The sequence below is a fragment of the Scomber japonicus genome, chromosome 22, assembly GCF_027409825.1.
Source record: "Scomber japonicus isolate fScoJap1 chromosome 22, fScoJap1.pri, whole genome shotgun sequence".
Taxonomy (NCBI): domain Eukaryota; kingdom Metazoa; phylum Chordata; class Actinopteri; order Scombriformes; family Scombridae; genus Scomber; species Scomber japonicus.
The window spans coordinates 25,150,160-25,177,093 of NC_070599.1; the positions used below are offsets into that span (position 1 = coordinate 25,150,160).

General features: G+C 37.2%; 1 protein-coding gene across 1 annotated transcript; it reads left to right on the forward strand.

The window, feature by feature from the left end:
* Positions 1-21,419: 21,419 nt before the first annotated feature.
* LOC128383604 (polyamine-modulated factor 1-binding protein 1-like) lies at positions 21,420-22,323 on the forward strand. Its single transcript, XM_053343200.1, has 2 exons — positions 21,420-21,463; positions 21,833-22,323. The coding sequence occupies exons 1-2, from the start codon at positions 21,427-21,429 to the stop codon at positions 22,321-22,323; spliced, it is 528 nt and encodes a 175-aa protein (XP_053199175.1). The 5' UTR covers positions 21,420-21,426.
* The last annotated feature ends 4,611 nt before the right edge of the window (positions 22,324-26,934 follow it).

The following is a 26,934-nucleotide window of genomic DNA, read 5'->3' on the forward strand; positions in this document are numbered from 1 at the left end:
CTGCACCACGGAAAAATGTTGATATCACTTTGTTGGTTCTTAGCCGTCCTGGTTGGCAATGCCAATGAAGCAAACTGATGCAATCAAGTGAATGTAGACAGACAACATGAGAAACACTTGTTGTGGTGAATATTCAACCTTACAGATATGAAATACTTCAGAAAGGTGTTACCCTGACCACATTATGTCTCTATCCAGGTCAGTCTCAGGTAGTCGGTCCACCTCAGCCAGTAACGGCAACAGTTGGTGATGACGTCATTTTGCCATGCAATCTGAAGCCGGCTACGGATGCTGTTAGTATGACTTTGGAGTGGGCGAGACCTGACCTGAAGCCCAGGTTTGTCCATGTGTGGCATGAAGGTAAAGACCTCCAGGATAATCAACATCCATCCTACAAAGGAAGAACGTCACTGTCCATCGAGAGACTGAAACTTGGAGACATTTCATTAAAACTCTCCAAAGTGAAACTCTCTGATAATGGAAAATACAGATGCTACCTTCCAGATCTGAATAAAGAATCTACTGTTGAGCTTGTTGTTGGTAAGTATGCAGCTGTATTTTACTGTCCATAACTACTGCATGCTTCCTATCTTCACAGCTATCTCTTTTTACATGGATCAGTTGACAGATCTGTACTACAGCAGCAACTCCAGTGATGGATTGCTTGACTTTATCCAAAGGTGTTGAGAAAGTAAAAATCAGTAGAATGGATTATTTCTATGAAATAGTTTGTCATGCATTTCTCAAGGTTTTACAAAATATACTCTCTACTGTCCCTTAAATGATCCATGATGATTGTCACACACAAACATACCAGTCAAAACTTTTCTTTTTGTTAGCTTTTGGATTTATTAGATTGAAAAATATAAATGAGCTAAAAAAGATATCTGACTGTCCAAGTCAAGAGATCAGATAAATCAGTAGATGCACACCATCAACTACTAATAGTATCAAATGGTTCTCTGAAATTTAGTGTAATTACAAACTCCATTTAAATCTCACATGGCTGTGTACTGTGCAACAATGAAGTGTTATACATTCATGATAATGACATCCACAGAATCTGAGTTCCACAGGTTTTAATGCATCTGTGACTTAAATTAAATGTAGCCAAACCATGTGGATATCAATCACTGCTGATGTACTTATATCTCTGCTTCAGTACACAATAATCAATAGTAAAATCAACAGTAATCAATATGTGTTCAAAATGTTCCATGCATTCAGTGTGTTCAAAGTTTTGCTACAACAACAACAGGTCCAACTAGTCCATCCACTGCAACAACAACAACAGGTCCAACTAGTCCATCCACTGCAACAACAACGGGTCCAACTAGTCCATCCGATGCTACTACAACAGCTGCTCCAACTAGTCCATCCACTGCAACAACAACAGGTCCAACTAGTCCATCCACTGCAACAACAACAGGTCCAACTAGTCCATCCAATGCTACAACAGCTGCTCCAACTAGTTCATCCACTGCAACAACAACAGGCCCAACTAGTCCATCCAATGCTACAACAACAGCTGCTCCCACTAGTCCATCCACTGCAACAACAACAGCAGGTCCAACTAGTCCATCCAATGCTACTACAACAGCTGCTCCCACTAGTCCATCCACTGCAACAACAACAACTGCTCCCACTAGTCCATCCACTGCAACAACAACAGCAGGTCCAACTAGTCCATCCAATGCTACAACAACAGGTCCAACTAGTCCACCCAATGCTACAACAGCTGCTCCAACTAGTTCATCCACTGCAACAACAACAGGCCCAACTAGTCCATCCAATGCTACAACAACAGCTGCTCCCACTAGTCCATCCACTGCAACAACAACAGCAGGTCCAACTAGTCCATCCAATGCTACTACAACAGCTGCTCCCACTAGTCCATCCACTGCAACAACAACAACTGCTCCCACTAGTCCATCCACTGCAACAACAACAGCAGGTCCAACTAGTCCATCCACTGCAACAACAACAGGTCCAACTAGTCCATCCAATGCTACTACAACAGCTGTTCCAACTAGTCCATCCAATGCTACTACAACAGCTGCTCCAACTAGTCCATCCAATGTTACTACAACAACTAGTCCATCCAATGCTACTACAACAGCTGCTCCAACTAGTACATCCAATGTTACTACAACAACTAGTCCATCCAATGCTACTACAACAACTAGTCCATCCAATGCCACTACAACAGCTGCTCCAACTAGCGCATCCAATGCTACTACAACAGCTGCTCCAACTAGTCCATCCAATGCTACAACAACAGCTGCTCCAACTAGTCCATCCAATGCTACAACAACTAGTCCATCCAATGCTACTACAACAGCTGCTCCAACTAGCCCATCCAATGCTACTACAACAACTAGTCCATCCAATGCTACTACAACAGCTGTTCCAACTAGTCCATCCAATGCTACTACAACAGCTGCTCCAACTAGTCCATCCAATGCTACTACAACAGCTGCTCCAACTAGTCCATCCAATGCTACTACAACAACGAGTCCATCCAATGCTACTACAACAACTGTTCCTACAACTCCAGGTACTTCTGTCGGTATCCAAAAACTGTAATCTCCTGTGTATCCAAGAGTTCATTAGATTTGGGTGCAACACATAATGTTTTCAATACCTATTTTGATGTTTATGTTTGTGTGTGTGTACCCAAAATGAACAAAAACATACACATTAAGAAAATTAAGTATACTTCCAACATGCCCTTAACAATGTCAAACATTTTTATATGAACTCTAATAACCCTTTTTCCCCCTGAGTGCTCATGGTGTCCTAAACACCAAGAGCAAATACTGTTGTATTTTATCATTGCAGGTCGTCCATTGCCTCCTATTATTGAATTCACACCAGCTGCCTTTTTTTCCATCTTGGTTGGTGCCGTTGTGGTTATGGTCGCCGCACCTATTCTTCTTATTTGTTACATACTGAAAAATAAAGGTAAGAGACAATTGTGAGATACTTATAGTGCTATGAATTGCGTGAGGTCCAAAATCAGGAAGAGGATTAAAAGAACATGCTCTATATTTACTTGATTTATTTAATAATAGGTAAAGTAGACTTTATTTGTTTTCATTTTGATGGAATGAATTAATGCTAATTACAGAAATACATTCATACAGAAGTCAAGGGGAAGGTAGTGGGCATAGCTCATCCTTTCTACTTGCTGTTTTTATTTCATTTATGCTACATTAATTAATGCTACATTGTCGTTGTCTGTTATATTGAAAAATAAGTGCGCTACATGAGGATGAAAGAGGACGTGGATTCAAATTCCGGTGAGTCTGACTCAACAGATCAGATTGAATTGATCATGTTACTGTAGTATATGTGTATGTGTGTCATTTTGTGTGTGTGTAATGTCATACAAATATTCAGGAATACTACTATCCATCTAGGTCTAACCAAATCAGTGCAAGTAAAATAAACTGCTCCACTTCATGTATTCACTCTGTACCTACAGCATTTTTTAAAGCACGAGTTCAACAGTATTTAGGTTACGTCCTAAACGTTATAAATAGGTCACTTCAAACAGGCATCTGGAGAGATGCCTGTAAAGCAGCTGTTGTTAAACCACTAAAAACTAAAACTAAAGTAAAAAAACGATGAGCAATCATTTCTTAAAGTTAAATGAAGACAGACAAAACTGAGATCCTTCTAGTTGGCCCTAAGACTAAAAGAGAGACACTGTACAATAATCTGATGAAATTACCTCCATGGATGAAATCTGAGGTCACAAGTCTCTGTGTTATTTTAGATTCAGATTTAAACTTCAGGTTTCACATTAATATCGTGATGAAAACATTTTTCACCTTAGAAACATAGAAAAAGATGCGGAAAAACACTGTATATCAAGCCAACTCGATCACTGTAATACACTTTTTACTGGCTTCCCAAAAAAAAACACTGAGAGGCTTCACCTTATTTAAAACTCAGCTCCATTAGAACAAAGAGTTTTAGCTGCTCTTCACTGGCTTCCTGTAACTGTCAGAATAAACTTTAAGTTCCTTCTCCTTACATACAAAGCCCTTAATGGACTATGGCCAAACTACATAGCTAACTCCCTTGGTAACTATTTGCCTACAAGAACACTGCCAACATCTGTTCACAGCAACAGCAGAGAGAAATTCAGGGAAACAATCTTGATCAATTATGCTCCAAAACTATGGAACAAACTACCAATAGATATCAGGGAAGCCAGTTCACTAAATATTCTTAAGAGAAAGCTAAAAACATATCTCTTTACTTTTAATTTGTTCAGTAGTGACTTATAATCAGTCACTACAACAATCTACTACACTACGCTTTTTTCTATTTTTAGCTACTCTTACTCTGTACAATAACTATTTTCTTTTTCCTTGCGCTTGGAGTATGTAATTTATTTTGTTGTAAAGTAGTTTGAGCTGCATTTATTGTATGAACAGTGCTATACAAATAAGGTTATTACCATTATCATTATGATTATTATGATTATTATTAATAATAATTTATTTTTATATACTATTTCCTGTATATATATATATATATATATATATATATATATATATATATATATATATATATATAATTAATATGTTAATATATATATATTTCTTTACGTATATGTATAGAGTTAAAAAGGCAAAAAGGGAGAAAAGAAGATGAGACAGAATTGAAAAGGAAGGATAAAAAAATTAAAGGTGAGTCCAACTTAACAAATCAGATTGAACTGATCATGTTGCTGTAGTGTGTGTGTGTGTGTGCTCAGATGAACCTGTATTACATTAAAACATTTGTTAAATGTTGACTTCTGATCCCATGCTGATGTTGAATAAGATCAAATGTCCTAAATGTTTTGTGCAGTTATATTAAAATGCTACTGTTGTGCACCTGTGACAGATTTGGAGGAAAAGTTACAGAGGAATGTCGACATGGTTGATGGACTAAAGGAACAGAAACAGACACTTGAGAACCAGAAAGATCAAATGAAGTTACAACTGAAGGAGGTGGAGAAAAAGAAGGAGGAGAACAAAGAGAAACTTCTGTCAGTGGAGAACAAAATAACTGAGGCTGAGAATAAAAAGACTGATAAAGGGGGATTGTTAGCAGAAAAAGAAAATCTAACTGAAGTCAAATGGAAACTAGATGAACAAAAGACAAACTTGGAGAAACTAATTCTGACTGTGGAGCAGATTCTGCAGAGAATAGATTAGTTTTAGTCAGTAGTGACTAAGTACAAGAAACTACAGGATACGACAATCAAGGGTTTGAGCTGGTGGATGAGCAAATAACAAAAGAATGAGCTTCTTCTTTGAATCACAAATGATCACAAGATTGGCAGATAATAAAACAATTATATGATTAAAAAAAATACTCATTAAATGTATGAACTAATCTAGTTTGTTTCAGTTTCATTTTGTTCTTGATTGCTGGTTGTAGTAACTTAAATGGTTTCCTTGGGCTCAGTACATGTTAAGATGTCTTCATATATAACTGATGAAATGTCTTGAATGAGAAATGTAATGCAGAGTTAATTGATTTTTAATGCCATTCATATTGTACATTAAGATAATGTAATACATGTATCTATAAACTGCTGCTAATTAAATGTTGATACTGAACCTTTCTGCAAAACATTCAATGTCAATAAATTCACTTATCTCATCTGTATCTGCTTCTGATATTTCAATCATTCAAAGATGAACGGTTTCCTGTTGTGTTTTATTACCTGAAAGCAGTTAGGACAAGGGTTAAATGCATGTCTTGTATAAATACTGAAAAAGTCAGTAATGACCCGCCAAAAAAAGACAGGAGAAAATTACTGATTTTCCACTGCAGTAAACTGTATTTGCGTTAAGAAAAGAAAAGGAGTGTTAAGTCTTTTGTATCTCCAGTGAGCGCTGTGTGAAACCTGATAAATTACATCAAGTGATTTCACTTGGGTCACTTGTTTCTGTGCAGTAAGGTGATTTGAGTCAAGTTGCAGAACAAGGTAAAATATTGTATGGGTAAAAAAGATGACTCTTCTTTTACTGTCCATTCTGACTCTGACAATGTTACAGGAGTACAATGCTAAATCCTCTAAACTGATAACTTTAACCAAATGATGTATAGTAGCCTGAAATGTCAAATAACTGCTTCCATCATTCGAGCCCCATTAAAGGCCTTTCTGTTAAAGGATGAATCTGTTAAATTTTGTCAACTATCATTTGTTAGACATGAGTAGTTTATGATGCTGAATGGATAATAAAAAACTAGTTTTCAACATGTACAGTTTAGCTTTAAAATACCTAAAAATCCAATAATTCATTTAAATGAGAAAAGTTACTCATAACATCTGTGAAATATAATTATCCACATTTCTGCTATTTCATTACTAATATAAACAAAACTGAAACAATTTAACTAAATAAATAAAATGGATTTTCCCCATTACATGGCATCTTCTAACAAGGAAAAAGTGGTTTAATGCTGCTGGATGGGAAAAATGTCTTCACCTGGAGTCAACAACCTGACCTCTGTATGATATAATAACATCTCTGAGCCAGAACCTCTGAACAGTTGAGTTGTTGTTGTCGTCAGATGATGTTTTCTCATTTTATATGATACATCATTAAAGTTTAGGATGAAATTGCCGTAATTGTTGTTTTAAAATGTTATGGGGTTTTTACAGCATAGAATTTACAGTTGAAAGAATGAGTTCATTTATTAAATTAAATTACAATGATTGTTTCTTGACTGGGTTTAAAATATAATATCCTAATAATTTTGTCAGATGTTCCTTTTTCTAAACTGAAATAACATGAAAAACTAAGTTCACTGAACCTTATTGACTGTCCTATAAAAAAATCAAACACTTATCATAAGCAGTACATATCAAATTGAACAAACAAGCAAAAACCGGTGTATAAGACACAGCCTATTTTGGGGGGTGTCATGCTGGGAAAAACGCTTTTCTGTTAAAGACTGCTTTCGGTTCATACTTGTCCAAAAAGTGGGCTGGTTTATGCATATTTTGGGGGTGTATATAAAATGAAGACACAAAATATTATGACTTAACTGAGCCTTGCTGGGACTGGGACGTTTTACAGCAGCCTTTGCTAGTTGTGGGATTTGCATATAAAGGAGGCAGCAACGGGATTTGATGTTCACAGTATGTCCATTGTGCATACACAACTGTCCTTAGTCAAGAACGCTATAGTAAATAAAGTTTTACATTCTGTGACCCCTTTAAACAAACATTAATCTTAATTCCCAGAGAGAAAGAGAGAGAGAGAGAGAGAGAGAGAGAGAGAGAGAGAGAGAGAGAGAGAGAGAGAGAGAGAGAGAGACCCCAGGCATATTTTCATGATCATGATTAGAAAAAAAGTAATGCTTGTATTATTTTTCTCTTAGTGAAACTTAAGAACATCTCTATTTCACCCAAACATAATAGTGAGAGTTAAGTGCTAGCAAAACTTACATTATTGACTCCAGTTATTACATTTGTGAACATTACATTATTGGAAAAAAGTTATGACGTTATTGGTTCAGGACTTTTATTGCGTTATAGGCAAATTATTACAGATGACCAGGGTCAAAGTATTTAAAATGAGAACTTTGAGCATGTGACTACTTCCTTGTGCTGAGCCATTTATTGAGGAACACAACAGGTATGAGATTCTGAATATCAATTCTTATCTCTTAATTCTTAACATAAGTAATGCTCTCAATGACTTTATTTTAATTTTAATTTCATAATGGTCTCTGCTAAAAGCAGGTCTGCTCTTACAATTAAGGACTGTCTATGTTTTCTAATGTGTTCAATATGTGAAGACTCGACATTTTAGTTTTGTATTTATATTAAGGTTGTCAGCGTTACGCTTTAATTGTGATGCGATTAAGGACAAAACATAGCAAATTATTTAAAAAGAAAATTGTGTTAACCCTGCTGCTCGATGACTCACTCATTCAAAACCACTGCTGTTACAGTTGACCTTTGCTAACTGTGCATAACACACGGCATGTGCCGCTATGGCAGGAGTCATGCTGCTGCTGTCATATTCCTGCACTGTCTGCACCAATTGTTATTACTTTCCTTGCAATGTCCGATCACTCTGCAGCTTTAAAGAAGTGCTAGTGTGTTTCATTGTACAATTGATGACTGATTCACCAGATTTTCTTTTGTTCATGTTCTTCAGTTTTCTACTGAACTCAAAGATAATGGTGCTATGGACTATTATTTGTTTCTTATGCACTTTATTGTGATGTGATATACATTTCCTCCATATTGGAAAAAACCCCCAGCAGATTCTAATTTCTAAAAAATCAGTTGCTTTATGTTCATATGCAGTGTGAAAGTACTGAGATGATAGTAATAACTGACATGTTATTGCTGGGTATTGTACAAACAGTCCACAGTGGAACCATTGTGCAGCTTGTTAATGTTTTACCTGCTTTATTGCAGCAGTGTCCCCACCCAAATTCTGAAATGCAGCCATATTAGGGAGACACTGCTTTGAAAAAAATCAAATGAATTCAAGTGAAGTAAAATTAAATATAAACAGACAAATCACATATACAGAATACAGTTTCAGTGCAGTGATTCAATGTCTCAAACTGAATAAAGGAAACAATTAAACTGCAGAGTTTTAAATTTAGATTTGAAAATGTATTGCACATTTAATATGATCAGGAAGTTGGTTCCTTCCATGCAAATCCTGGACCAGACCAGACCATGTGTTTCCAGTTGCACTCTTACTCTAGCCAGACCTGGACTGGGACAAAATATCGGCCCTGGACTTTTTGGTCCAGACCGGCCCACTGCAATCCGCGCGCAGATTCTGTGCCAACTCGCGTCAATGTACATTTAAACACACAAGCCCTTAATAACAGTAGTATACTGAACAATATCCCTTATATTCTGGAGACTTCAATAGGCTTGAATTAGTTTTAACTGTATAATGTGAAACTGTTTAACGGGCAATAAACCATAAACACTGACTGATAACAATATGTAAAGCATCATAGACTACATATGAGTTATGTTGTTAGATCAATGTCCATCATGAACATATTAGACTATAGGCACAAAGAAAGGTGCATGTTGACATTTAAAACACTTAAACTCTGGTGACCTGATTTGGCGGATGTCATTGTAGGTAGAAATGATCAAAAATTGTGAAAATAGCAGATCTACATGCTCAAACCACATCACATTGCAACATGTGAGTTGTAAACTTGCAGATTTGCAATTATGTGGCATCCTTTGATGAAAATAGTGATTAATAAAAGCAACTAATCAATTAATCAGGATAGTATATGAATATGATTGTTTTCCAATACTTTAGATAACTAGATTTAGGCCTAGTTGTAACACACCACACTATGCAGAGTTTGCTATTTATTATGTTCAGTAAAGTTTATAGACGGTTAAGTACGGAAGCGCTGAGCTGCCAAGCCCAATATATATTTGGCTCAGTATCATGTTATTACGTGAAAAGTTTCATGTTATAACGTGATATTTATCACGTTATAACGTGATAAATATCACGTTATTTCATGATGTGAAATTATCATGTTATTTCATGATGCAGTATTTTCATGTTATAACGTGAAATTATCATGTTATAACATGAAAATATCACGTTATTTCGTGATATGCAATTATCACGTTATTCTGAGATAATACATTATCACGTTATTCTGAGATATGCAACTATCACGTTATTCTGAGATAATACATTATCACGTTATTCTGAGATAATACATTATCACGTTATTCTGAGATAATACATTATCACGTTATTCTGAGATAACACGTTATCACGTTATTCTGAGATAACACGTTATCACGTTATTCTGAGATATGCAACTATCACGTTATTTCATGTTAAGCATTCATCATGTTATTTCATGATATTTTAACGTTATAACGTGAAAACATCAATATGGCTTTACTTTGATACACAGCCAGAAATGATGCAACGTCAAGCGGGTCGGATTCATTCTTTCTTCGGTACAACCCCATGCTTTTCAAAATCCTTCGGAGAGTGCGCATACTGACAACAATACCATCTACAGTGTTCAACAACTGTAGAATGTCACCATGTCTTAAACCAAGCTTGAAATAGAACTGAATCAAGTCATGTAGACGAGCCATGGTCCTTGACTGAACCTGTGAAGTGTTGGAGTGCTGAATGGCCTAATATCATGAAATAACATGATAAATGCTTAACATGAAATAACGTGATAGTTGCATATCTCAGAATAACGTGATAATGTGTTATCTCAGAATAACGTGATAATGTGTTATCTCAGAATAACGTGATAGTTGCATATCTCAGAATAACGTGATAGTTGCATATCTCAGAATAACGTGATATATATCACGTTATAACGTAATAAATATCACGTTATAACGTGAAACCTTTCACGTTATAACATGTTACTGAGTCAAAATATATTTACATGGTTGGCAGCTCTACGTCGCCGTAGTTAAGTAACCGTTCTGAACATTTAATGAGTGTTTATCCACACCATGCTGGCAGGATCACACCTGCTTAAGACTGTATCACCACTTCCACATGGTGGAGAGTCTTCCTCAACCTGCTGCTGCACCACCATGGCAGCGGGAGCCTCACTCTGACACACCTGCTGCTGAGAGGAACCACTGCTGCTAGCTCTGGCCACGCTGGCCCCCGCAGCAAGCATTTCTGACAGTTTATTGCTCTTAGCAGCGTCGCTCGCAAGAGCTTTTCTTTTCTCTGTTTTTCAGCTCCGCCTTTTCGTTTTTTACCCGTATTTTCAATTTTGTAATTCTCACTTTGTTTTTCATGTGCTGAGGCCTGTACTACGAAGCTGGATTAACCTACCCAGGATATCTCTCCGTTACCTGGGTTGATTTACCCAGACATTCACAATCTGAATAAGCGGTACTACGAAGCTGGTTATCAACTCGGTAATTGAACCCAGGGTTTTCTAATCTGGATAACTGCACGCTCACATAAAGGGGAGGTGTTTGCAGCGTCTGACCAATCACAAACATGGAGAAACCCTGCAGAGCAGACTACTTTACCATGGAGGAGCAGACAATTATTCTTCAACAATATGAAGAATTCAAACATCATCCAGGCCAAAAGCAACACTGATGCAGCAAAAGCCAGGAAGGAATGCTGGCAGAAAATTGCCGACTCTGTTAATGTGTAAATTCATGAGATCATACAATATTAATTTATCAGACAATATAAACGGACAGCACTTTGATCACACAATGTCACTTTATTACGACACAGACGTTTGGGGCAGAGCGCTTCCTCAGTGCCCTTCCTTTCATAAGAGACATTAAGTTAGTTTAATATTCAACATTCAAAATACAAACCTATTATGCGCTTCAACCATTTGAGTGAATGATGTCAAACCAACTGTATAACATACAGAATAATATCCCTCATGTGCCTCAAGGATTGTTTTTTAATATATATTTTGGTCAATTTAAAATTTGCATCTATCCCTAAAAACTCTTTCTCTATAAGCGCTCCTCTCACGATCCGCGCACCAATGTTGACAGGATCTTTTAAGAATGGGCAGGTCATTTTCTAAGAGAGCTGATTGGTCAGGAGGTGGTGCTTTTATACTCGTTGATCTCTTATCCAGAACATAACCTGCTCCGGAGCAGGTTAGCCGTTCAGCATAAGTTACCATGGTGATTTACCCCGGTAAGAAGTGAACCAGCTTCGTAGTACGGAAAACCCAGGGTTAACCCTGAAGTTATCTCGATAAGAGAAAATCCAGCTTTGTAGTACAGGCCTCTGGTGTGTTGTTGTTTCTCTCCCTCGCTCTCTCATCATGACTGCTTGTCATTAAAGGTGATTGGATGAGGGGGGGTCTAGAACATGCGTGGATGGGACTCCTGGGTCTTTGTAGCCTATCATAGGGCCATTGGACCAGGTATTCTTTAGACAGACAAGTCAATGGGCCTCTGCTGTGTCTGCAGGCTGCAGTAGAGCCCTGTGGGCCGGTGCATGTCTCTGCTCTGGGCCAGGAGAGTTATCATGGCAAGGCGCAGGTGGTCGAGTGGTTAGAGCGCATGCCACATACGCAGCCGACCCCGGTTCGAATCCCGATCAGAGGTCCATTGCTGCATGTCACCCCCCCCTCTCTCCCATGTTTCCTGTCAATCTACTGATTAATAAAAGTGTCTATGCCAACAAAATCTTTAAAAAAAAAAACGGGCAGCCATCATCCCATTATTGATCGGCCCACCGGGAAAAATCCTGGTACTCCCAATGGCCAATCCACCCCTGATTCTAGCTGGTATTGTCTTTAGGATTGAAGATGTTATAGCTGGTTTCTTTTATTTATTTTACAGAACATCACAATGTTTCACCTGAAGGAGATGCTGTCTAAATGTGGACATACAACCGTTACTGTTTCATTTTTCCGTTATGCTGTTGTCCTGCTTCTCCTGACAGACTGCTGTGGAGGTAACTAATACACAAACACAACAGAAATAACTGGGTGTTTAAAAGGTTAAAGATTTTAATGAAACATCTCAGAGTGTACATTAAATCTGCACAGTGTGGCAAGATTATGAAACTGGTACATTCGTTGTGGTTGAAGATGCTTTCTACACTGTACTACTGTAAAACAGTAACTCTGAATGCATTACTTGACTTAAGCCAAAGGTGTTGAGAAAGTAAATTATTTTTTTTGTATCAAATAGTCATACATAGTTTCTGAGTTCCACAGGGTTTAATGCATCTGTGACATAAGTTAAAACATGAATTAAACCATATGCGGCCAATTCACTGCTGTTGTATTTATATCTCTGCTACAGAACACAATAATCAAGTTCCAAAATGTTACATACATTTAAGTTTAATGTGTTCAAAGTGTTTTTGAGCCAATTTCCACTTCCATGGCATCAACAACTCAGTCAATACATTAATATCAATAGTTTTGTATATGATAATAGAAAAGCAGGCTAATCAATGTCAGTGCGTACTCAGTCTGTGTGTGTGTGTGTGCGTGTGTGTGTGTGTGTGTGTGTGTGTGCTGCTGCAACAACAACAACAGCAGGTACAATTCGTCCATCCAATGCTACAACAACAACTGGTCCAACTAGTCCATCCAATGCTACAACAGCAGGTCCAACTAGTCCACCCAATGCTACAACAACAACTGGTCCAACTAGTCCACCCAATGCTACAACAACAGCAGGTCCAACTAGTCCATCCAATGCTACAACAACAACTGGTCCAACTAGTCCATCCAATGCTACAACAACAGCAGGTCCAACTAGTCCATCCAATGCTACAACAACAACTGGTCCAACTAGTCCATCCAATGCTACAACAACAACTGGTCCAACTAGTCCATCCAATGCTACAACAACAGCAGGTCCAACTAGTCCATCCAATGCTACAACAACAACTGGTCCAACTAGTCCATCCAATGCTACAACAACAGCAGGTCCAACTAGTCCATCCAATGCTACAACAACAACTGGTCCAACTAGTCCATCCAATGCTACAACAACAACTGGTCCAACTAGTCCATCCACTGCTACAACACTTGGTGACCCAATAAATAAAGGTACATCTTTTAGTATGCAAAAACTGTAACTACTTGTGGATCCAAGAGTTCAATGAATGTGAGTGCATAATGCTTTGAAAGCCTATAAATGTTGTGTGTGTATTAACAATGTTAATCAAATACTAATTTTTATTGAACTCTAATAACTCAAATTTTCATCCAAAGTATGACTTTAAGCTTTCACTGTGAAAGTCAAAACAAACTATTGTGAGCTGTCTGAAAGCACCTCAATTGACCTCCTGAAATTGATAATGAATAGCCATTTCCCCTGACTGCTCCTGGTGTCCTAAACTCTCTGTTGTTCTGTATTTTATCATTTCAGCGGGTTCATCTTCTCCTCTTATTGGTTTCACACCAGCTGCCTTTTATTCCATCTTGGTTGGTGCCATTGTTGCCATTGTGATCCCGGTCGCACTTATTCTGCCTATTTGTTACCTGCTGAAAAATAAAGGTAAGACACAACTGTGTGATACTTATAGTGTTATGAATTACATAAAGTCAAAAGTCAGGAAGAGGATAAGAAGAACAGTGCTCTATATTTACTTTACTTTATTTGTTTTCATTTTGATGGAATGAAATTAATGCAAAAACCATAAATACATTTATAATGAATCATCATTGTTTTTTTTCTTCATTAATTTCAGATAAAAGTCAAGGCTCATATCATTCTCTCTACTTGCTCTAAAATACTGTTTTTATTCAACATATATGTCACATTGTCTTCTTCATAGCACAAACAAAGATGGATGCAATAAAGACAGAGATACAAACGGATGGAAATAAAACAAGAGAAGAGATGAACAAATTGTTGGGTGAGTCCGACTCATAAGAGCATGTGTGTGTGTGTGTGTGTGTGTGTGTGTGTGTGTGTGAGAGAGAGAGAGAGAGAGAGAGAGAGAGAGTGAGTGAGTGAAATAATAAAATGTCCACGTGTGCTAAGACATAAGAATGTGTGTGTGGAATCATTATTATCATTTATTGCTCCTGCACCATGAGTTCAAGTGTTATTTATAGACCAGCAAAATCTATCACGTGGAGGTAAATGATGCTGAATGTTGAATAAACTCAAAATGTCCTGAATGTTTTGGTGAGTCCGACTCATAAGATCAAACTCAACTTTCTTCCCACTGCATGAGTTTCACTGTTATTTATAGACCAACAAAAGTCTGTCTAGTTGAGGAACATGATTTTGATTTAAAATGTATGCCAAAGTATAATACATAAAAACATGTTGATATTTATTGTAGAAAGGAGAGACGAAATTACAGAGCTGAGGAGATGGATAAAGGAAAAGGATGACACAATTTTGGGTGAGTCTAACACAGAAGATCAGATTGAAGTAATCATGATGTTGCTGTAGTGTGTGTGTGTGTGTGTGTTTGTGTGTGTGAGTGAAATGTCATAAAAATGTCCGGAGGTGCTCAGACATAAGAATGTGTGTGTGGAATCATTATTATCATTTATTGCTCCTGCACCATGAGTTCAAGTGTTATTTATAGACCAGCAAAATCTGTCAAGTGGAGGTAAATGATGCTGAATGTTGAATAAACTCAAAATGTCCTGAATGTTTTGTGCAGTTACTGTAAAGTGCTTTGAAATGCTACTGTTGTGCACCTGTGACAGATTTGGAGGAAAAGTTACAGAGGAAAGCCGACATGGTTGATGGACTAAAGGAACAGAAACAGACACTTGAGAACCAGAAAGATCAACTGGTGGAAAAGTTACGGAGGAATGCTGAAGTGGTCGATGTACTAAAGGAACAGAAACAGACACTTGAGAACCAGAAAGATCAAATGAAGGTGGAACTGAAGGAGGTGGAGAAAAAGAAGGAGGAGAACAAGCAGAAACTTCTGTCAGTGGAGAACAAAATAACTGAGGCTGAGAATAAAAAGACTGATAAAGGGGGATTGTTACTAGAAAAAGAAAATCTAACTGATGTCAAATGGAAACTAGATGAGCAAAAGACAAACTGGGAAAAACTAATTCTGAATTTGGAGCAGATGCTGCAGAAAATAGATGTTTTAGTCAGTAGTGACTAAGTACAAGAAACTACAGCAAACGACAATCAAGTGTTTGAGCTGGTGGATGAGCAAAGAACAGAGTATAGCAAATAATCACAAAATGTGCAAATAATAAAAAATATATATCATTCAAAAATTACTCATTAAATATATTGTCTAATCTATTTTGCTTCAGTTTAACTTTTGTCTTGATTGCTGGTTGTAGTAACTTAAATGGTTTCCTTGTGCTCAGTACATGTTAAGATGTTTTATAACCCTGTCTTCATATATAACTGATTATACAGGAGGAAATGTGTTGAAGAGGAGATGTAATACAGGCTTGATTATTTTATGTTGTAAATACTTTATATTAACACAATTTAATACATGTATCTATAAACTGCTGCCAATTAAATGTTGATACTGAACCTTTTTGCAAAATATCCACTGTCAATAAATTCAGTTATCTCATCTGTATCTACTCCTGGTATTTCAATCATTTAAAGATTAACAGTTTGTTTAAGTACCTGAAAGCAGTTAAGGTGAGATAGAAATGCATGCCTTTTATAAATACTGAACAAATCAGTAATGACTGAAGAAAAGATGGGAGACATTTATATTAAATATTTAGAGTTGAAATCCAGAGATTTTCCACTGCAGTGTGTTTCCAGATGTCAGGGAGTACAAGAGGAAACGTCCATGATGTCTTGCTGCTGACTGAGTATCAGACTGAAATTAACTTGGACTTAAATATATGTGAGACCCTCCACTTCCTGTTGATTAGTTGTACAAATAAATGTGTGAAGCTAAAACAACAGTGTTGCTTTTGGACTGGATGGTGTGTTTAAATAATTGTCTGCTGCTCCATGATAAAGTAGGCTGCTCTGCAGAGTTTCTCCATGTTTGTGATTGGTCACACGCTGCAGACACCACCTTTTATGTGAGCGTGTAGTGATCCAAGCTGGAAAAACCTGGGTTCAATTACCGAGTTGATAACCAGTTTCGTAGTACCGTTTATCAGGATTACGAATGTCTGGGTAAGTCAACCCAGGTAACGGAGAGATATCCCGGGTATGTTCATCCAGCTTCGTAGTACAGGCCTCTGGAAACTATGTGACCTCTGTTTGCCAGTGAGCAGCTCCACTGCAGTGGACACAGATGGAGGATGATATCAAGAAAAATGAATGCTTGCCCCCTACAGTGAGGGGGTCTGGTGGCTCTGTTATGGTGTTGGGGGCATTTTACTGGCCCTGTTTAGGGACACCTGTCCCCTGAGAGGGAAGAGTTAAACTAATACAAACAGTGGAAATTACACCCCAGCTGGAAAGACAAAGCAAGAGAGCTGTACCAGACATAGACAAATTTACATGTGGATTTATGTCATATCATGTAACATAATTGTTTTAATAGCCGCCAAATTCAGCTTATATATTTCTCTGTTTTGGAATCTCACACAGAAAACAGGCAAACAGAGTCAGTACTCACACAGTCTGATGCAGAGAGCTGTAACGTCCATGATGTCTTGCTGCTGACTGTCTGAGCATCACACTGAAATTCACATAAAGTGAAATATAGGTGAGACCCTCCTCTTCCTGTTAGTTAGTTCTACAAATAAATGTGTGATGCTAAGACATAAATAAGTTTGAAACCAGTCTTTCAGTGTATCTTGAAAACCTCAGGGGAAGGACTTTGACAAGTGGAAACAAACATGGAGACTGTAATTTGCCCAAATTCAACATTTGTTTAACCTAAAGTGACAGCTCTCTCTCGTGCCTTTTTTGGCAGCCAAGGAGAAAGTAGTGTGACATGGTTATAAAGCCACAAAGTCTACAGAGAAAGGAGGTTGGGGTGGTTAGATGGGTCAACACAGTGCAGGGTTACACTGTTGGCCTTCTGTTTCTTACTGTCAGTCAGAATTGATTTATTTTAAAACATGACCAATAATAAAGTCATTATTTTAACCCAAAGCATTATGTTTTCAGTGAAGTTGACATCTTGCTTACAGCAGTTGGGGGAAAAAATATAGCCATATATTTTGGACAAGCATTAAACTAAAAATATATCAGACACATGCTGACCATTAGAAGATCCTGTCATAATGCATATACAATGTAAGTGATGGAGGACTAAATCAACAGTCATCCTTCTGCAAAAATGTTTTTCAAATTTATCTGAAGCTAATATGAAGCTTATACAGTAATAACAACAATAAATGGACAGACACAACTGTAATGAAAAATAGCTTTGCAGGTTATGTTTACAGACCGCTACCTGGCTGAACCAAATGCCTACTGTAACTGTGTAGCTGATGTACTATCCTTTTACCAGCAGGGGGTGCAAACAGACCACAACACATTCACAGAGAGCACAGCTTAAAAATGGCCTGCTTAAATTCCCTCTTTGTGTTTCCTTGGCCAGTGTTCCCCTGTTGAGCTGTAGTGGAAGTATAACAAAAAAAGATATTTTGGCATTAAAAAGACAGTAACGTTGAAAGAAATGAATGATAACTGTGATGATTACAGTGTTTTATGACAGACTATTATATATAATTATGAACCCATCCTTAAACTCTTATTAGTTTAGTCAATACCAAAATCAAGTGGTTACAGCGCATGCCTCATATGCAGCCGACCCTGGTTCCAATCCTGGCTGGAGGTCCTTTGCTGCATGTCACACCCCCTCTCTCTCCCATGTTTCCTGTCTGTCGACTGCTTAATAAAGGTGTCTATGCTGAAAAAAAATCTATTGAGCACAAAGGGATTAATTTTGATAGAAACAAGTAATCTTGTGAGACTAGATATTTAACATTAAATTCAAATAAACCACTCTGGACACCATTTAATAATCTTAAAATGTTATATATATACATATTAAAAACTTTGCTCATTGACACTTCAGTGAACATCAGCCATCTCATAGGACTTTTATTACCATTGAGCACAGGTTATACCTCTCAAATGACACACTTGAGTTGGAGTTGCAGTTATTAGTCATCAATTATTAAAGCTGACAACTACAAAGGTCGCCTTTATTACAGTTTATTCATGTAAAAGATTTAGGACAGTGAGTTATTGAGCTTAAACTGGATTTATTGATTGTTATTCGACTCCAATTGTGTTACTTAAACATGTTTTTTAATTATCATAAATTTTCTAACTGTCAGTTAGTGATTGCGAAGGAACTGGTTAAATAAGACACAGCACTAACACTAGTCTAAGACAATGTAAACGTTAACCTGAACTCTAGATACAATAGACAGTAAGCTACAAGACAAATTCTGTTCAGTTCCTGCTGTAAAGGGTTAAAGTACAACGACTGTGACTGATTGTGCAACTTCCTCATTAAAGCTTTGGAGCACATAACAGGTATGTGGGCTTTCTTTGTGGAAAATAAAGATTTGATAGAAGAAACTATTGTATATTTGCAGATAGCAGTTTATTACACAATTAATTTGAACTGAAATGCCAACTGGTGGTAGTGGTGTTAGCTCATGACTTTGGATGAGACTAATAGCTGATAAAGTGATGGGACTGTATGTCAGACTAGAGCTGAGAGAGTCGTATAACAAGACAGCAACGAGTTGCTGGGCGAACAAAGTGTGGTGCTGTGCTGTTGGATAGGCGTGATCATCAGGTGACAACTGAAACTCAAACTATGCCGTCTGAGCATTTGACTGCTAGTAAATAAGTGAGCATGCATGAGAGATGAATATGACAGGATGGTACAAGCAACAAAACTTTATCTGGTATGCCAACGATTGTCTTTCTGACTCAGCCTTTGCTCAGCAGAAACTAAAACTAAATTTAAGACTTCTCCTTTGTTTCTAACTAAAGTCTTGATTCAAACAGCTGCAAGAGACTCTTGTAAGACAGTCATGGACATTTTCCCTGCTAACTGCTAAATATGACCATCTTTATTTATCAGTTGTTCTTCAGAGTGGCATCTTAAGTCAACTTTTATCTATTGTGTTATTATTTTTAATTATTCCTTTTTGAATCTCCAGATAAAATTCAGTGCATAGTACTTTTACTCACTTTGTGACCTTCAGTCATAATGTGCTGGTAGTTTTCTGTAAATACTACAGTTATGTTATATATTATGTTCTTTTTAGGATCAGTTCAGCAGTTGAATAAAAAGTTTGAGCTGTAAGCTTCATTTGTTGTTGGTTTGCTTTTTGGGATGGGCGTGACAATTGGTTTTATTTTTCAGAACTCCAGGATGTTTTCCCTGAAGGATGGATTAGCACCTAACTCTGTGCTCAGATGCCTCAGTAGGTCACCGTCCAGTCACATTCTCACCTTACTCATCTTCCTCGTTATTTTACTCATCATACCAACTTGTTGGGGTAAATCAAACACAAGCACATTAAGTCACAACTTCGTTTTTATTTTTTGGCTTTATTAATTCATCGAGTTTTTAATTTGATAATGTTTTCACAAGAAGAGCAGGCTAATCAGCGCTTACTCTCTATTTAATCCATATATCCACAGTGTGTGTGCGTGTGTGTGAGAAAGAGAGAGAGAGAAATATGACTTTTAGCTTTCACTGTAAAAGTCAAAACAAACTATTGTGTGCTGTCTAAAGCACCTTAATTGACCTCCTGAAATTGATACTGTAATCAATAGCCATCCCCCTGACTGCTCCTGGTGTCCTAAACACTCTTTTGTTCTGTATTTTATCATTTCAGCTGGTTCATCTTCTTATTGCATCTTGGTTATGGTCACACTTATTCTGCTTATTTGTTACCTGCTGAAAAATAAAGGTAAGACACAACTGTGTGATACTAATGGTGTTATTAATTGCATGAAGTCAAGGGCCAGGAAGAGGATTAAAAGAACAGTGCTCTATATTTACTTTACTTTAATTATTTAATTACAGGTGTTTTAGGCTTGATTTGTTTTCATTTTGATGGACAGAAATACATAAATACATTTATAATGAATCAAATTACCACAGAAAGATAAAAGTCAAGGCTCAGATCATTCTCTGTACTTTCTCTAAAATACTGTTTTTATTCAACATATGTCACATTGTCTTCTTCATGGCACAAACAGTTGCGGATGCAATAAAGATACAGACAGATGGAAATAAAACAAGAGATGAGATGAACAAATTGTTGGGTGAGTCCGACTCATAAGATCAAACTAAACTGGTCATATTACTGTAGCACATGTGGGGGTGTGTGTGTAATGAAAACTCAACTTTCTTCCCACTGCATGAGTTTCACTGTTATTTATAGACCAACAAATGTCTGTCTAGTTGAGGAAAACAATTTTGATTTAAAATGTATGCCAACGTATAATACATAAAAACAGGTTGATATTTATTGTAGAAAGGAAAGAGTGAAGATGAATTGCTGTCACACTTTTACAATGGTTAACAATAAGTAGCCTGCTTGATGTCAATCTAGCATTATCAAACATTATACCAGTGAACTTACTGATAGATTAAAGCAGCTTTTCCCTCAGATTCAGAATCAGTCATCATAATATTATCATCTGATGGGTGAGCACACAAAGTGATTATTAAAAGTGATTTATGCAGTTATTTGTAGCACTTCAATGAGACCACTACCAGATAGTCTGTTTTAATGTAAAACAATTAAGTATATTAACTTAATAGACATAGACAGGATTAGTATTCTGTGATCTGAGGTAACCTTACAATGTAGTTTGTGTTGTAATGAATCATGAAAGCCTACATATCATTAACAATACACGTTAAGAGCTGTGAGTTATGTCTCAATGTGTATAAAGAAAGGATTACTACAAGACCAAAGCCAGCCTCTCCCTGCTTGAAAATACTTTTATTTTATGCTTCATTGTCTTTAATTATAAATACAGAGTTGATGAGGCGGATAAAGGAAAAGGATGACATTATTTTGGGTGAGTCAAACACAAAAAATGAGATTGAAGTGATCATGTTGCTGTAGTGTGTGTGTGTGTGTGTGTGTGTGTGTGTGTGTGTGTGTGTGTGTGTGTGTGTGTGTGTGTGTGTGTGTGTGTTTGTGAGAGAGAGAGAGTGAGTGAAATAAAAAAATGTCCGGAGGTGCTCAGACATAAGAATGTGTGTGTGGTATCATTATTATCATTTATTGCTCCTGCACCATGAGTTCAAGTGTTATTTATAGACCAGCAAACTCTGTCAAGTGGAGGTAAATGATGCTGAATGTTGAATAAGCTCAAAATGTCCTGAATGTTTTGTGCAGTTACAGTAAAATGCTTTAAAATGCTACTGTTGTGAACCTGTGACAGATTTGGAAGAAAAGTTACAGCAGAAAGCCGACATGGTTGATGGACTAAATGAACAGAAACAGACACTTGAGAACCAGAAAGCTCAACTGGTGGAAAAGTTAAAGAGGAATGCCGACATGGTTGATGGACTAAAGGAACAGAAACAGACACTTGAGAAGCTGAAAGATCAAATGAAGGTGCAACTGAAGGAGGTGGAGAAAAAGAAGGAGGAGAACAAGCAGAAACTTCTGTCAGTGGAGAACAAAATAACTGAGGCTGAGAATAAAAAGACTGATAAAGGGGGATTGTTAACAGAAAAAGAAAATCTAACTGAAGTCAAATGGAAACTAGACGAACAAAAGACAAACTGGGAGAAACTAATTCTGAATGTGGAGCAGATGCTGCAGAAAATAGATGTTTTAGTCAGTAGTGCCCAAGTACAAGAAACTACAGGATACGACAATCAAGGGTTTGAGCTGGTGGATGAGCGAAGAACAGAGTATAGCAAATAATCACAAAATGTGCAGATAATAAAAAACATATATCATTCAAAAATTATTCATTATTTTATTGTCTAATCTGGTTTGGTTCAGTTTCATTTGTTCTTGATTGCTGGTTGTAGTAACTTAAATAGTCTTCTTGTGCTCAGTACATGTTAAGATGTTTTATAACCCTGTCTTCATATATAACTGATTATACAGGAGGAAATGTGTTGAAGAGGAAATGTAATACAGGCTTGATTACTTTATGTTGTAAATACTTTATATTAACACAATTTAATACATTTATCTATAAACCACTGCCAATTAAATGTTGATACTGAACCTTTCTGCAAAATATCCACTGTCAATAAATTCAGTTATCTCATCTGTATCTGCTCCTGGTATTTCAATCATTTAAAGATGAACAGTTTCCTGTTATGTTTAAGTACCTGAAAGCAGTTAAGGTGAGGTGAAAATGCATGTCTATTAATACTGAACAAATCAGTAATGACTGACAAAAAAATGGGAGACATTTATGTCAAATATTTAGAGTTGAACTCCAGAGATTTTCCACTGCAGTGTGCTTCCAGATGTCAGGGAGTACTATGAGGAAACGTCCATGATGTCATGCTGCTGACTGTCTGAGTATCAGACTGAAATTCACTTGAACTTAAATATAGGTGAGACCCTCCTCTTCCTGTTTATTAGTTGTACAAATAAATGTGTGAAGCTAAAACAGAAATACATTTAAAGGAACCTGAAAAAAACCCTTACCACATTGTTGTTTCTTTAAAACTATTTTCAGATAACAATTCAGCACTGTGCCACTTTGCAAATTCAACAACACACAAAAACAAAAACTCTACAGTTCTTTTCTCTGTAATTAGATTACCAAACACAGGATTGCTGTACTGGCACACATCTTACAGGAAGTTACATTTTATGCAGTAAAATCAGAGTTAACTGGTGGTGAGGTATGTGTGTTTAAAGACACATTGATGCTGAGATTTTAAAATGCAAATGTATAATGTGTCCAGCTCCACAAACATTGAGATGACATCCCAACATTCAAAGCAAGGTGAAAACCAGGGCATATAGCCAGGGCCTATACCACAACATATAAATAAAAGTAATCTTGATTTATCAAAGGAAACTTCATTGTAAGCTTTATTGACACTCACAGAAACCTACATGCCCACCTGAGGTCTGTACTACAAAGCTGGATTTTCTCTTATCAAGGTAATCGTCAGGGTTAACCCTCAGGGTTAACCCCAAGACGCTGGTTCACTTTTTACCGGGGTAAATCACCATGGTAACTTATGCTTAACGGCTAACCTGCTCTGGAGCAGGTTATGTTCTGGATAAGAGATCAATGAGTATAAAAGCACCACCTCCTGACCAATCAGTTCTCTTGTAAAATGCCCTGGCCATTCTTAAAAGATCCTGTCAACATTGGTGTGCGAATCGTGAGAGGAGCGCTTAGGAGAGCAAGAGTTTCGAGAGATAGATGCAATCCTTTTGATGACATTATATACGAAAGGTACAGATTTTCAAGAGGCATTAAGTTAGTTTAATATTCATTCCATTTGAGTGAATGATGTCAAACCAACTGTATAACAACTGCTGCTTTTCTGCACTTTTGCAGCAATCACTCTCAAGATGTTCTTATTGAGATTTTTTGTCAGATTTCCTGACACAAGTTTTAAAACTGGAGTGGTAGTAAGGTTATTTTTTTATTGTAATTGTAAAAAAATGACGAAAAGATATATTTGAAAAATAAGCCTTGTGGCACATGAGGGATATTAGTCTGTATGTTATACAGTTGGTTTGACATCATTCATTCAAATGGTTGAAGCGCATAATAGGTTTGTATTTTGAATGTTAAATGCTAAGTTAAAAACTAACTTAACGTCGCTACGAAAGGAAAGGCACAGAGGAAGCACTCTGCCCTAAACGTCTGTGCCATAATAAAGTGAAATTGAGTGATCAGAGTGCTGTCGGTTTATACTGTCCGGTGAATTAATATTGTATAATCTCACACATTTATGCAGAGTAACAGAGTCACTTTTGGCCTGGATGATGTGTTTGAATTCTTCATATTGTTGAAGAATAATTGTCTGCTCCTCCATGGTAAAGTAGGCTGCTCTGCAGGGTTTCTCCATGTTTGCGATTGGTCAGACGCTGCAAACACCTCCCCTTTATGTGAGCGTGCAGTTATCCAGATTGGAAAACCCTGGGTTCAATTACCAAGTTGATAACCAGCTTCGTAGTACCGCTAATCAGGATTACGAATGTCTGCGTAAATCAACCCAGGTAACGGAGAGACATCGTTAATCCAGCTTCGTAGTACAGGCCTCTGGAAACTATGTGATCTCTGTTTGCCAATGAGCAGATTAACTGCAGTGGACACACATGGAGGATGATTTGAAGAAAAATGAATGCTTGGCCCCTACAGTGGTGGTGGTGGGGAGGGGGGGTGGCTCTGTTATGGTGTGGGGTGCATTTTACTGGCATTGTTTAGGGGCACCTGTCCCCTGAGAGGGAAGAGTCAAACCAATACACACAGTGGAAATTACATCCCAGCTGGAAAGACAAAGCAAGAGAGCTGTACCACACATAGACACATTTACATGTGGATTTATGTAATATCATGTAACATAATTGTTTTAATAGCTGCCAAATTCAGCTTATATATTTCTCTGTTTTGGAATCTCACATAGAAACAGGCAAACAGAGTCAGTACTCACACAGTCTGATGCAGAGAGCTGTAACGTCCATGATGTCTTGCTGCTGACTGTCTGAGCATCAGACTGAAATTCACATGAAGTGAAATATAGGTAAGACCCTCCTCTTCCTGTTAATTAGTTCTAAAAATAAATGTGTGAAGCTAAGACATAAATAAGTTTGAAACCAGTCTTTCAGTGTATCTTGAAAACCTCAGGGGAAGGACTTTTACAAGTGGAGACAAAAATGGAGACAGTAATTTGCCCAAATTCAACATTTGTTTAACCTAAAGTGACAGCTCCCTCTTGTGCCTTTTTTTGGCAGCCAAGGAGGAAGTAGTGTGACATGGTTATAAAGCCACAAAGTCTACAGAGAAAGGAGGTTGGGGTGGTTAGATGGGTCAACACAGTGCAGAGTTACACTGTTGGCCTTCTGTTTCTTACTGTCAGTCAGAATTGATTTATTTTAAAACATGACCAATAATAAAGTCATTATTTTAACCCAAAGCATTATGTTTTCAGTGAAGTTGACATCTTGCTTACAGCAGTTGGGGGGAAAAGTATAGCCATATCTTTTGGACAAGCATTAAACTAAAAATATATCAGACACATGTAATTGCTATTTTCATATGTATTAAAACATGCACAGATACTGACCATTAGAAGATCCTGTCATAATGCATATACAGTGTAAGTGATGGAGGACTAAATATGCAGCCGACCCTGGTTCCAATCCTGGCTGGAGGTCCTTTGCTGCATGTCACAGCCCCCCTCTCTCTCTCCCATGTTTCCTGTCTGTCGACTGCTTAATAAAGGTGTCTATGCTGAAAAAAATCTATTGAGCACAAAGGTATTAATTTAGCCAGAAACAAGTAGTCTTGTGAGACTATATATTTAACATTACATTCAAATAAACCACTCTGGACACCATTTAATAATCTGAAAATGAAAAACAAACAACAATTCTGCCTTAATCCTGATATAATCCTTACACATATTAAACACTTTGCTCATTGACACTTAAGTGAACATCAGCCATCTCATAGGACTTTTATTACCATTGAGCAGTTGCAGTTGTTAGTCATCAATTATTAAAGCTGACAACTACAAAGGTCGCCTTTATTACAGTTTATTCATGTAAAAGATTTAGGACAGTGAGTTATTGAGCTTAAACTGGATTTATTGATTGTTATTCGACTCCAATTGTGTTACTTAAACATGTTTTTTAATTATCATAAATTTTCTAACTGTCAGTTAGTGATTGTGAAGGAACTGGTTAAATAGGACATAGCACTAACACTAGTCTAAGACAATGTAAACGTTAACCTGAACTCTAGATACAATAGACAGTAAAACAGACACAACTGTTGTAAAGGGTTAAAGTACAATAACTGTGACTGATTCTGCAACTTCCTCATTAAAGCTTTGGAGCACATAACAGGTATGTGGGCTTTCTTTGTGGAAAATAAAGATTTGATAGAAGAAACTATTGTGTATTTGCAGATAGCAGTTTATTACACAATTAATTTGAACTGAAATGCCAACTGGTGGTAGTGGTGTTAGCTCATGACTTTGGATGAGACTAATAGCTGATAAAGTGATGGGACTGTATGTCAGACTAGAGCTGAGAGAGTCGTATAACAAGACAGCAACGAGTTGCTGGGCGAACAAAGTGTGGTGCTGTGCTGTTGGATAGGCGTGATCATCAGGTGACAACTGAAACTCAAACTATGCCATCTGAGCATTTGACTGCTAGTAAATAAGTGAGAATGCATGAGAGATGAATATGACAGGATGGTACAAGCAACAAAACTTATCTGTTTTGTTGCTTGTCTGTTTTGTTGCAAATCTGTCTGCCTATCTGGTATGCCAACGATTGTCTTTCTGACTCAGCCTTTGCTCAGCAGAAACTAAAACT

Excerpts from the sequence above, each read along its gene's own strand:
- LOC128383604 (XM_053343200.1), top strand. The coding sequence starts at position 21,427 with ATGAGGCGGATAAAGGAAAAGGATGACATTATTTTGG. Across the intron at positions 21,464-21,832 it reads AAAGGATGACATTATTTTGG|ATTTGGAAGAAAAGTTACAG; the intron begins GTGAGTCAAACA and ends AACCTGTGACAG.